This window comes from Poecilia reticulata, linkage group LG12, assembly GCF_000633615.1.
Source record: "Poecilia reticulata strain Guanapo linkage group LG12, Guppy_female_1.0+MT, whole genome shotgun sequence".
Taxonomy (NCBI): Eukaryota; Metazoa; Chordata; class Actinopteri; order Cyprinodontiformes; family Poeciliidae; genus Poecilia; species Poecilia reticulata.
Window position 1 is genome coordinate 6,886,079 of NC_024342.1, and position 13,914 is coordinate 6,899,992.

The 13,914-nt window shown below is 38.9% G+C and overlaps 1 protein-coding gene across 3 annotated transcripts in view; it reads left to right on the forward strand.

Annotated features, from left to right (window-relative positions):
- The first annotated feature begins 3,531 nt into the window (after positions 1–3,531).
- Positions 3,532–13,914, forward strand: part of col5a1 (procollagen, type V, alpha 1) — a 104,339-nt gene continuing 93,956 nt past the window's right edge. For 2 of the 3 annotated variants that reach the window (XM_008423596.2, XM_008423598.2), the window contains exon 1: positions 3,533–4,023. In XM_008423596.2, coding sequence (XP_008421818.1) covers positions 3,924–4,023 — 100 coding nt within the window. In that variant the 5' untranslated portion in view covers positions 3,533–3,923. Of the gene's footprint in view, positions 4,024–13,914 lie in introns of all 3 variants that reach the window. The other variant, XM_008423597.2, reaches the window with a different exon arrangement.

A 13,914-nucleotide genomic window follows, 5' to 3' on the forward strand; every position in this document is an offset into this window, starting at 1 on the left:
TTTTTAAGAACTATTGCGTGGATTGATATGTCACAGTCAACGTTTCTCTCAGCTTAAACATAAAATAGCACAAAGTCAATGAGATGAAAATTAGGAGTCAGAAATAAATATGAGTAATTCTAAAAAGTGGGGTCTGTTCTGGGTTTCGGAAAACAACTGCAGACATGTCCAGATCTGGCAATCCATCCTAAAAGCAGACAAGATACTAAATAAAGTCTACAAGAAAACAACAAAAAAAACCCCATAAAATGTAATTTTACCTACAGAAGGCTATTTGCCTATACATAAAGAAAGAGACTGAATACGTAAAACTTCTGAAGGAGAAATATTTCCTGAACAGAACAGTCAGAACTGTGGCAGCGTTTTAGGCAGTGAAGCGGGAAACATGTTGGTGTATTTTCCAATAGATAGAGGAACCTCAAACCAACCGCGAAGCTTAAAAGAATCATGGTTCGAGGATGCTTTGTTGCAGCAGGTCATGGCCACCTCACAATCGTAGAGCCTGTCATGAATTCCACCGATTATCACAAAATTCCTGAAGAAGATGTGAGGACCTCTGTGATTAAGTTAGCCCTGGAGCGGAACATGTTTTCTAAAAAAAGAAAAAAAAATGTAATCCAAAAATCCAATCTTTTCCATCAGTATTAGAAAAAACTGCAAAAATATCCTTTTGATTGACATTTTTAATCGCTACGCATTGATTAATTGAACATGTTGTGAGATCTTGTTGTGAGGTCATGATCTTTTACTGTTAATGTATGTCCACCTCATTACTGGAGGAGCCATAACAGTTTATGACACACCTGCCCTGCTGGAGCTGGAATGAGATTAAGTCTGTTATGTTTGCAGAAAATCTGCTGAATTTTTTTTTAGATCTCAATTGAAGAAGACATAAGAAAGTAGGCCTGCAGGATCAATTTGTTCTCTCCATATTTCACACTTTATTGTTCACGCTTTCAAATAAAAACACCCACAATATCATTTTTTCCAGCAACTATGCAAAGGTCGCCTTTATAGTGACAACTTTTATCCAGTCAACAAAGGTGTGTTTGTGTGGATCCCACACATCTCCATCTGCAGAGTTTAGGAAAGAGATGAAAACCTTCCGGTAACTCTAACTCCAAACAGAAATGCTAAACCTGCTGTGTAGAAAGTTCAGCTCAAACCATTTGAGAAGACTCTCTGCCTCGAGTCATTTAAGTTTAATAATTTCAGCAAGGATAGAAACCACAGGTTATTTTAAATTGTTTACTGATACTCTCTCATTTGGGTTTTACCGATTTCCTTTTATTCACATGATCTCTAGTTTTAACTTGAGCTAAAAGAAAGTGTACACGTTTCATCTCAGTTCTTTTAATGACATTTGTTCCCCTAACTAGGTCACTATGCCACCACTGAGGACAATGTTTTTAACTATCTAGACCATTTATCCTGACAGTTGGAATTACATGGCATTTCCTTTCATTGTAAAGACACTGAAAACACAACTACTAGCTCTTTCACGCAAGGCGGCCGCTACAGTTGGCAGCTATTCAAAAGCTATTTTCTTCTGTATGTGGGTGTTGGTGGTGTTGTCTCATTTAAGCTATTTCTTTGGACTTTGATGTGCCCCACACAGTGCCACCTACTGGTCAGTCAATGTAAGTGCAAAAAAAAAGGAAATATTTCCAAACCCACAGTCAGCAGATAGCCAGAAAATAACTGGGCTATAAATTTGTTGTCAGTATAAAAAACCCCCAACAATAACAATGTTGGGAACAGTAATGAACAATTAAGGCTGAAGTCCAAGACATGACAACAAAAAGGTAAAATGAGGATTGTGCCATTGATTAGATCTATGGATGTCAATTTTTAGTTATGTTCTAATTTTTTTAGGACTTTTGTTAAATAACTTTTCCCATTTTCTGATTGTAAAATTTTATCAGGGTTCTTAAAAAAACAGCTCCTGAGACAAATTACTCTAAATTAATATTTTATAATGACTGATTATTTTTTGCGACTGCGAGTAAACATGGTCTCAATTTTTTTCTTCGTCTTTAAATCAATCAGTCAATTCAAAGCAAATCAGACAGAATACCAAATGTTACAGAATTAATCAAAGTGTAGGAAATATACATAAAAAAATAAAAAGTTTGTGCCATGAGTTGTGAGTTTGTGCATGAAATAAAATGCAGATAGGAACAGCACGGATCATGCTGAATGTTGAAGAAAAATAAAAAAAACTTACAAAAACCACAGGGAACACAATGAGCCAGAGCCGAACAAAAGCAGGAATCCAAAACAAAAAAAAGCCAGCAGGGTAAACCAGGGGAGTAGAGGAATTAAAAAGGAAATAACAAAATATGATGGGAGAAGCCAGCAAGGAGGAACTGAGAATGAGTTGTGTTGGTGAGGTTGATTACTGAACAAGGAACAGATGGCTGATTAGAAACGGGTTCCAGGTGTGAGGGGAGAGAAAGAAATAGAGAGTGAGAGAGAGAGAGAGAGAGAGAGTGAGTGAGTGAGTGAGTGAGTGAGAGAGAGAGAGAGAGAGAGAGTGAGTGAGTGAGTGAGTGAGTGAGAGAGAGAGTGAGTGAGTGAGTGAGAGACGGAGAATTGGCATGGTGTGGGAGAGTACAAAAGGAGGAAATTAATCTAATTCTGAAGAATGTCTAGACATAAGGAACATAATAAAACTAGAGTAATAGAATAACTAGACACAAGAAATAAACACAATAAACTAGAATCACTAAGGAGGACTGAGCTAAAGTGAAACAGAAATAAGGCTGATCTAATCAAAGAGACTGAGGAACAAAGAAGAATCTCAAAGAATCTCAAACTGTGGTTCAGAGAGTCTTTGTTCATTGCAGCAAAGGCAAAATTAAAAGTACAGAATTTATATTTTGTATTTTGAACAAGAGGTGATCAAACAGAGTTAACGCTGGTTAGGAAAACAGTAAACTATAGTCCTGGGGTGTAGTGCTAAACCTGATTCTCAAAAAGAAATCATATTCAACATCATTAGCCAGTTGTTTTAAACAGTCCTGTGTGCTTGCAGTTAATCCCCAATTGTTGGGCATCACACTTTACAACAGAAAAAGAGAAAAAGGTAAATGTATGTCCACCCCCTCTGGGCTCATAGAATGGCGCCCTGGGCTGTGAGCCATATGCTCAACTTCAAGCTCACCTGTCACCGAGTCCCCGATATTCACACCGAACATTCAGACTGACAGCAAAATTAAGATTAAATTCCATCCCATTTAGGCTTTCGTCAGTCTGAAATGCAGTTTGGATTTCGCGCTTTAATCTTTCCCTCAGGCAATGAAAAAAGGGAAAAAGAAGAAGAAGAAGGAAAAAAAGAATCCAGTATGTCGGGAGTTGGAGGCGTGAAAGTTTTCCCTTCAACTTTTCCTCCCTCCCCCGGCCAATAACAGGGGCCGGCTGTAATGAGCGGACTCCTCTGATTTGTCCGGGTCTGCTGTCCGGGACGTGAGTGACAGGCCGGGCGGAGGGGCTGGTAGTTTCCCCACCCCACAACCCCATCAGCATTGCCCCCCTCTGACTTTGACGGGACTCTGCGTGACGCGGCTGAAACAAGGGGGCAACACTTGAGCTCCCAGGCGCAGCGGTGCGGGACAGTTCAGAAGAGCAGAGAGGAGAGGAGCAGTGCGGGGAGAGAGAGAGACGGAGCTCACCCGTCAACCAGCTGGAGGAACCCACACTTACAAAACCCCCTTATGGCTGCTTGAGACGTACCGATACGCCCCCCCTCCCCCTTTTTTCTCTCTTTCTCTGGGACTTCTTTGGACTTCTACTTTTTTTTTTTTGTTTTGCTTTTTTTTTTTTTTTTCTTCTCTCGTCCTGACCAGAAGTTATAGCAAGTCTAATTAAGTTGCTCTTAGTTGAGAAGTGAATCCACTTGCCGTGGACGGCGCAAGGCGGTCATGGATACCCATATAAGATGGAAAGATAAACGGAGAATAAGGGACGCCCAGATCACTTTAGCGGTGATTCTGCTTTTTGTCACGTCGCGTGCAAGTTCAGGTAAGATGCAGCAGATGCGTTTGGGATCCACTTTGGAAAAAAGTTTTCCCCTCAGTGGGTCACTGATGAGCGCCCCTCCTCCTCTATTAGTGCCTTAACTTATTCAGCTTGCAGGGTCAGGAACTTTAGGGGGACTTTTAAAAGTGTGGAACGTTTTTGCAATTTTTGGAAAAGTTCTTTTTTTTTTCTATTAGGAAGGCGCTAATGATGATTTTGTTGTTGCTCATTGCAGTGGCGCCACCAAGGGTGGACCAAAGGGGGCAATGGTTGCCATTACATATTTGCCAGTCCCTTGCATACCCATAATGTTTTTTTTATTTTTTTTTTTACAAACACTAATTAAAGACACGATAGAACAAGCTTTTACTAGTTGTAAAATGTACTTATTGCAAGTGAATAAATTTGTGCATATATAACTTTTTGTTTTACAGTGTACCACTTTCGACTAACCCCCACTCACTACTGTAAATACATAAGCATGCTAAAACACCTTATGTCCTGCCATGACTTAATTTTTGTGTGCCATTCCATCATCCTTATCAGTGGTCACCCTCTTGCCATCCCTTTTAAAACTTTCTGCAGGTTTTCAGTTATTTACAATCCTAATCATTTCTTGGGGGCGGGGGGCACTTTTCGAATGCTTCGTATTTTTGCGAGCCTTTTTGCAAAACTAAGTTCTGCGGTGTACTTCAAGAAACTTCAGTGAGGCGTTTGCTGCTCCAGTTTTTTCTTCTTCTCCCTAAATCGATGGGAAGGATGGGTACAGTTTTCAGAAGATGGGAGGGGCTGAAGCTCCTCTGAAGTGGTAGGGTGGAGTGGTTTGAAGGGCTCCGACGCCAGGGGACACGGCTCTTAAAATGCTGGGGTCCCCTCTTTTCTGTCAGTGATGGTTGTGTAACCGAGTCCACAAATGCATAATGTCAGCATTTCATTCAGATATGACTTAGAGCTCAAATCCTTGATGCACCGTTATATGGAAGGTGACATTTAAGAGGTTTTCTTGTCTCTTGGAGGTCAAGAAGTCAGGCTTGGGTCTGGCCTTTAAGTATTATTAGCAACCTTAAGACAGCCTGACATTGCTGGTGGTCTGCTGCGATGTTCCGACACCAGTCTTTGAGCTGAACAGGTGGCTTCTTCTGTATGTCGTACACAGGAAGTGTCCGAGATTGTGCTGAGCTTGTGAATTTGTAGTCATAATCACCACTTTGGTGTCCGTTTACAGCAGAGAAAAAGATTGTTTGTCCTTTTTAGCTCATAAACATGTGAAGTAGCTATGATTGTCTCTTCAGTTCCTTGTTGCTTGTCCAAACCATATATCTGTGTAATTTTTGGATCTGTCATTGGCTATTTCAGAATATTTGAATTGCTATTGCTTTTAGAGGATCAAAGAGGAGATGGAGCTTAATGCTGATGCTGCAGGCTGAATAAAAAAAAAAAGTCTATCAAAACTTACATCACTCATGTAAAGGATCCTCAGGGCACTGATTTGCTTCTTGAAACTTGAAGCTGACATGTGCCAGTAAAGACTCGATGATTGAGTGGTAGTAACATAGCAGGTACATGAAAAGCCTGTGTAAACTAATTATCTCCTCCGTCAACGTTTTTCAGTTTTACTATCGTGCTCTTTGTCATCGCAAAGTACAGCATTGGTAATCTTAAAACACTGTGACACGTAACGTTTCACCCCCAAGTCAAGAAAGGTTTAACTTTCCTATTATTCAGCTGTAGTAGTCTTTTTTTGCTCATAATTAACAGCCTCCTACCTCCCAAGGCTTAGTTTTAGTGCAGTTCCTTTGAAAGGCTTGCACAGATATACAATAAAAGCATTGCAAGAGGCACAGCTATTGCTATGACTGCTTGAGTATGTTGACATTTGCAATAAACATGTTGAAACACAACATGTTTTTATTATATCCATTCCATAATGATCACAATTCCATGCCTGAATGAGAAGTTACTTGCATTATTACAGCACTTTAATTAAAAACAACAAAGTGGCGATCGATGTTGGTTAACAGTGTTTCGCACACAGCTATGGGAGTTAGCATGTCCTCTCTGCCCATGTAATTAACTTAGATTTTAAAGTTAAATGCTTGGTTTTATGGAAGGAATGAGAGTATGGGACCTCTGCTGGACTGGTGACCTCTTGCTTTAGTCTGCTTTGACCTGAAACAGAACGAAATACATAGAAGGCGAATCGATTCACTTAATAAGAGAGATGTTTTCTTAACAAGAACACACTGTCATTAGAGCACTGAGGTTTGATTTTCAATTTGATTTTTACACAGAATTCAAAACAGGACTTGCTAAGCTAACGATAGCCTCTTGATCTTGATCTAACATCACTGTATAGAACTTTATCTTTTTATATTATTGTGTAATATAGCTTAGCATACATTTTCATATGGGCTGCCATTTAGCTATATCACTTAAAATAAGAAATAGGTGTTGTCAAAATCATCTTTTTACACAGGATAAAGCTCACTAGGTTGTAATTTATCATTACTTAAAACATCTTACTGAATTGCAATGTAAATAGATCACCTTTATCCGACAGCAACTAAACTGAGTTTAATAAGGAAAGTTCAGTTTTCACAGTCTTCTTGCGTTTTTGATACTGGCCAAACATTTACTCATTGCAGCCCAGCAGCCTAAATGACTTTTCAACCACATTTAGACTTCAATAAACATATGCACGTTCACGTCTTTTCACCTGTTTCATTCTACAATTCTATGTTGTGTAGACAGAAAGTTTTCGTTTTCAAGGAAATATTTATTGTTGAGAAAAAAATTATTTATGAGGTTAGCCCACTGTGCTAACAGACTTAAGCATTTTTTTTTTTTTTACATAAAACCAGATATTTGTAAAAGTAAAGAAAGTAAAAACAAAATGGTATTTGTTGTGGTCCTTCTGGTCTTTATCATTAGCTAGTTTCTGCTGGTGTTCTGACAACAAAATAAGCTATTAAATCAAGCTATAGAGAGATTTGCTAGCAATGTGCAGACTGTTTACATACAGTGTGTCAACATAATGTATGTTGAGTTTTTCATACTCCTGTTGATGGGAACAAAATACCCAGATAATCATCCCACTGAAAGCTAATCAGGCTATGCTAGTGAAAGTTCACGGCTCATTTGGAACGCCATTTTGTTTTACTGTTAGAAAGGAAACTTTAAGACTTAGTAAAAGGTATAACACCAGGCCTGCAAGTCACTGAGACAAAGAAGGAGAAGAAAGGTCAGAGTTCAAAAGTGATTGCTAGATCTTTCATGTTTGTCAAGTTTAGCATTTTATCATCAAAAGAAGGGGGATTCTTTCTCTATGGAGTAGTTTTTTTTGTGCTTGTTTCAATAGATTCCCTTTTGGCTGTGCTGGAGGAAGTGAGACTAAGACGAAAAGTGAGGTTTCATTTAATGAAAAGAAGCTGCACAGTGGGATGTTGAGGAACTTTGAAGTCTATTTTCCAACTTCAATCTAAGGCAAACTATTATTTGCCTTAGATTCAGAATTCAATGAGCGTGTCCAGGTTGTAGCAAGATCATGTTTTTAGATTGCATGCAAGCAGCAATGTTTTCTTTGGATATTAATTCATTTATTTCCATCTACCACAGGTTTTATTTATAAGAAAACCTCATGGAAATGGTTTGTTTCTGACTTTCTCTAAATTTGATTCAATTGATTAATCAAATTTCACTTTCAACGGTTTTTTTTTTTTCCACAGCTGGAAATTCACACAGGAACAGAACCCAGTCATTAGAAATACTGAAAAAACATTCTTTGAATACCTTGCGCAAATGAAAACAAAGCCATATGTTAGCAAAACCCGTAGGTGACATATGGCAGCAGTCGAAGAGCAGTTGTGTTTGGGCAACGTCAACAATATATTTTCAGGAAGTGGGAATTAATGTGATGAACTTATATGTGTTTAAGCCTAATGCAAGTTTAAAAGGGATAAACAGAAGACCTTGCTGTTTCTCTGAGCGCCTCCCCATCTGGATTCGATAAGTTCCATTGTGCTGTCTGCTAAGCCCTCCAAAAAGCCAAAGTAATGTCTTCCAGATGTTTTCCTCCCATTCTTGGTGGAACAGAGGAACCATGAAAAAACAAAAAAAAGAAAAACTCAGTTGCGTTTTCTTTCAAGAGAAAATACGCCATTGTGTGTTGGTTTTAGAAATAATTTCTAATCAAATAACAGTGACACAGTTATAGAGGGGTTTAGGAGTATAATAGCAGCATATGCCTTTTATTTACCTAGTTTTGTACTCGTTACAACCAGGGTCATTAAAAGGTTCTTTTTGTTGATGTGGGCTGACTTTATGGCAGGGTTAAAGGTCTACTGCAGCTGGTTTTCATCTAGAGTTGCCCTGTGTCTGGACAACTCTTCTTCAAAAGGATATTTTATGTATTGGTCATTTCTGCCCTTTGGCTTTGGCTTTTTGATGAAGCTAGTAAATAGCGAAGTTCAGAGAAGTGACCCAATGCCGGCAAGATGAGCTCATAGGGCTTCTTGGCGTTTTATGTGCAATGATAGCAGGTGGTTTTCCTGGAGCGTGTTGCCAAACTGGGCTCATCTGGATTTATGAAATGATGCTGATTAATGTCTCTTACCTTATTAGAGTACAACTTATTGAAAGCTGGATTAAGGATCAGGTTTAGAGAGTCATCTTTCATCCAGTTTAACCACCTTCTCTTATCCAACTCAGACTCATTTGGTGGAATTTGGGTCTGCTGGTTCTTACACGGTGTCTTTTAGCTCTCCTGAGGTCATGTCCGACAATATCAAATATGCGGCCATGAGAGAAAGTGGCTTCTTCTGTGTGCCTATTGCCTTGGTGCAGAGGAAGGAATCTGGGGCTGCATGGAGAGGCAGTGACCCTGTAAGTGCATGTGCCACTTCAAGTCTGTAAATGCAGACTTTGTGGATAAGAGACACTGTAAATCAGCTTTAATGCATGATAACAGGGCAAATACAGCAAAATATGCAGGACAGATTTTTGACCCGGTGAAGATCCTTTGTTCGACACAATCAGCGTATTATTTGCCATGCATGTTCTGTCGCTGATTATCTTCAAGTCTCATTTAGACTAAGCATTTATCTGTTGTTTTAAAGTTGTCATGGTGCAGAGCGCTTGGTTTTCAGAAATTTTTCTGATTTGTTTTTCTCCCTATGTGCGTCTCTTCTCCAAATTAAGGTTTTGGGGATGTGATGCAACCCCAAACACTTGCGTTTGGGATTTATCAGTATGCTTTGTTGCTGTACGTTGTGCACGGCAGCGTGAAACTCTGCATCTGGTCCAGACTTACAAGCTCTGCATTCACTTTAGCTGTAAAACAGTGCTTTTCTCTGTAATGGGTATTATAATCATTGAGCATGGAAAGCAATGTATGACTCATCCTTTCCAACCCTATTCCCCCTTCTCCAGCCAGAGCCTAGCCACAACTTTGGTTGCAGAAAACTGAGTGTAAGCACTTTTTTTCAAAGTGGGAAGAAACAATGGTTTCTGGTCAGTCATGAAACTTTACTGTAGTCATATGCACTCTATTTTAAATTTATTAGGTGATGAAATTAGTTGAAGTTGTAATGAGAGGACATATATAGTAGGACATGGTTTGCCTAGTCAGCGGGATTTTGTTTTTCTCCGGGAAGCTTCATTTTGTCTTGTTGCAACGAGGGACTGAACTGGAGTTTTACTGCACACCGGTTATGTGTTTAAGCAGGATTTAAGGGATCTTTCTGACGGAACAAACCATTGACTATGGACAGAAGTCAATCTTTTGTTTAGTTTAGGATGAAAACAAAAAATCTTTGAGCACATCCTACAAGATGTGACTTAAATGCTGAAGGCTAAGTAATTAAATTGCTAAAGTCCAAAATCATGGTGAAAAGCAGGAAATCAAGGGATAAAACACATGCAAACTTTAAGGAAACAGTGAGTAATGGAAGACCATGAAGGCATAAAAGTTTCATACTACATGTAAATATGGTGTATAATATACAACTTTTCTGTACCCAATTATATAAAAACACGTGATGACACAAAGCAGTTTTCCTTAGATACAATGGCTTTGTGTTTTTATAAGGATGTTCTTGTTTTGACCAATTAGGTTTGTGCATGACACACACACCTCTTCTTGTTGCTATTGTCGGTATGCTTAGTGAGGTCCTCAGTAATCAAGCCCTGGTCACAGCTAGAGTTTAAGCCGTGGGACATCGATTAAGCTGTTCAGAGATAGCAAGTCTCTAGAAATTTCGTGTTTGGGGAAGTTGAAGAACGAGAACAAACTTTTTGACAGTTGAGCTAATCAGACCTGGCCTGGCCTTTCTTGGGAGGTTTGCCTAGGTTCCCAACTCTTGTTCACTCTGTGGGTCTTTCCACTGCAGCTGAGGAAGGTCGTCAGGGCTGTCCACTGGCCACTCATATTTTGTACTCCTTCCCTGCGGCCAACCTTAGCTACTGTGCCAATAAAGGTTGGCCTTTATTCTGCCCAGGTTCTCATCAACAGACAGAGAATCTCTCTTGTCAGGTGGGACACACTTGGGCATGTCCCTTAACCACTTCAACCCAAGTATGCTGTCCAGGAGGGCTGCTTTGAGGGCTTAGTGGGTGCTTGATGCCAGGCAGTGTCTGTGGGTTGGGTATGAGAATGCTGTGGGTGTTTTCCGTGCAATAAAGAGCAGTTTTCAGTGTGGTCCCCTTGCTACCCAGCTGCTATCCCTCTCACTAGTGGTTTCTGTGGTGGAGTGGGCTCTCATGCTGCCTTGCTTCCCGTCATCAGTTGATGGATATCCTTAGTTCACAGTTGATGGAGGTCTTCAGCAGGGTTGGTGGGACACCTTTTGTGACCAGGGAATTTTCTGTTGGGGTGGCTGCTGGGACAATCCTTACAAAGTAGTTTTATTTATTGACTTTATTTCAAGAGATTTGCTGTTGGGCTGCACATGTAGGTTGCATAAAAGCACTATAATTGCTAACTGTATTAAACAAACTACCTAAATGGATAGTGAGTTAGCGGTATGTATTTGGGCAACTGAATTCTTGCAATTACTTCTCAGTAGCAGTCTAGTCAACAGTAATAATGTGATTCTAAAGTATCACAGTAAGAAATGATTGTAACACAGTCCACCACACGGTTACACTGATGTGCTGATTTCGATTATTACAGCACAAACATCTTTTCAACATGTTAGGATGTCATGAATATATCTTCTATATGTTCTCAGACAGATGTTGAGCTAACAAGGTACAGAAATATTCACTGCTAAGGAAAAACATTTTAGGAGATGAAACATGACAAACAGAGAAATCAACACAATTGCTTAATCTTGGTGAGCTACTCATATTGACTCCTATATTAAAATATATGGCAGAAATGAACATTTTGACCACCTCCTGGTAGTTTACTGATCTCTAAAACTATCCATCCATCCATTTTCTTTACACCCTTAGCCTCCTGACTACCAGGAAAAAAAATATTGTCCAATCACCATTTGTTTTAAATCCCACAGTATTTGTAAGGTTTTATGCACTTACTTTGTCTCTTCCCAAAAAATGTGTTATTACTGATAAATGCCATTTTTATGAATTAGAAAAAGGTATGTACAAAAGTCCCACCCCTTCACATGTGGTATCATTGAAAAGCCCTAAATGTCCTCTCCAGATACCAAAAGGWATTAATTCAGTAGAATGCAGGGGGTGGGAGATATTCAAGTTTAGAAATATCCTCTACAGAGGACAAAAATGAACTACTGGTAGTCAGGAGGTTGGTGGGGCCGGGAGGGTTGCTGGTGCCCGTCTCCAGCTAACGTTCTGGGCGAGAGGCGGGGTCACCCTGGACAGGTCACCAGTCTGTCGCAGGGCAACACAGAGACAAACAGGACAAACAACCATGCACACACACACACACACACACACACACACGCCTAGGGACAACTTGGAAAGGCCAATTAACCTTACAGTCATGTTTTTGGACTATGGGAGGAAACCGGAGAACCCAGAGAAAACCCACGCATGCACAGGGAGAACATGCAAACTCCATGCAGAAAGACCGGGGCTGGGAATCGAACCCAAAACCTTCTTGCTGCAAGGCAACAGCTCKACCAACTGCGCCACTGAGTAGCCCCATCTCTAAAACTAAAATATCCTTTTACACAAAAGTTGGTGGACTTTGGAGGGAATCATCCTTTTATATTCTTCTATAACTTAAGAATTTGTGAAAACCTAAGATTTGCTCAGCTTTGTTACTGATATACCTATGTGGGCAATTTTTTTTCAACATTTGATTTAATTCTTTTTTTTATGAGCTTAGTAAAACATCACAAATGACCACACACACACTTGCACTAAAGCAATTCTTATGTTATTTACAGTTTTGTTGAGTTACACAGGATATTATCGAGAGGTCAATCTAGGGCAGTAACTCCATTTACTAAATAATACACATTACATAGATTATTTACATATAGACTGACGTTTTCAAGCCTTTAATTCTGTTACATGGGATGATTTTCCCCTTGCAGCTAATAAAAACAACTTAATTTTAAATTATCTCACAGAAAAAACAACTTTTTTATATATAAAGATGTGAAGAGCCAGCTATAATATCTGCTTTTGAAAAAGAACTTTTAATTTGACAAATGAGCCTTATGAGAATGCATACTTAAATTGATTGGATATGACTTTGCATAAGTATTCAAAGTGCATAGTCAGCTGTGTTTACACCTTGGGTGGCTTAATTAATATCACTTGAACTCAAGGCTAAAGGTTCAACGTACATCCTGTGTCATTTATTTCAGCTTTTGCTAGTTTCTTTCTCTACAGTTGTTGTTTGTTCTGTGTGAGCTTCAGCTAACTTGTACTGCCAAGACGTAAAGCACTTGAACTGCTAAAAGAGGAATGCTTTTAAGTAATAGAAATGTGAAAGTAGCATTGAATAACTTCCACTTTTTTCTTTATTTGTGGACTTTCCCTGAAAGTATTTGAGTGGTGTTGGAACAGAAAGTAGGTATCTGGTTTTGGCTGATTTATTGTACGATTCAGGGATAGTAGCAGGATCTTATTTGCACATTGACTTCTGTTCCCCCACAGGGTTGATGTTGCTCAAGTGAATCACCCGTTAAAATGTCAGTAGCAGATAAATTTATGCTCGACTTGGCTGTCACTTCAACTACTGCGTGTTATTTGGCAAATCCTGACATCGCAAGTTATTTCGCTCCGTTTTGAATTCAAGTGTGTGAAGCGACTCAGTGAAGAATTATTAACAGGCAGTAAATATTCCTTTTTGTTTTTTTGTTTACGTTTCTTAGATTTAAAAAATTATTGATAATACTGTAGTTTAATCTTGAAAAGTATTCTGTCAAATAACTTTGACGTCCAATTTGAAGCATGTAGTCAGCAATCTAATGTTTATCAAATAAATTATTATAATTGATTCAGCTGACTACCCAGTTCTGTGATGTATTTTTAATGCAATTTAATAGTGTCACCAATAGCTGAAGGGAAATTACTCCTATACTAATAAACATAAAATATAATAAACACTGACTTTGTTTTTTGACTTCATCACTCCTTAATGTGAGCTTAACAATCTTTGTCTCTTAATAGACAGAAGCAAAGCAAAATTTTCCCCCAAAACGGAGTAAATGTTTGTTTTTCTTTATCACAATGTTGTCATATAAATTTAAGAATGTATCTGCAAGTCAAAAAAAACAGCAACTGGGAAAATCATGGTAAATCAGTTTTTGAATTTATCTTTCACATGCTAATGTTGAAATGGATTTAGATTTACAGTATTTTATTGTCTTACAGTGATAAACTTCAAGAAGTGATCTGTTTTTTACCAACTTACCACAGAAGCAAATTGATTTGTATGATGTGAAACATGGAAAAAAA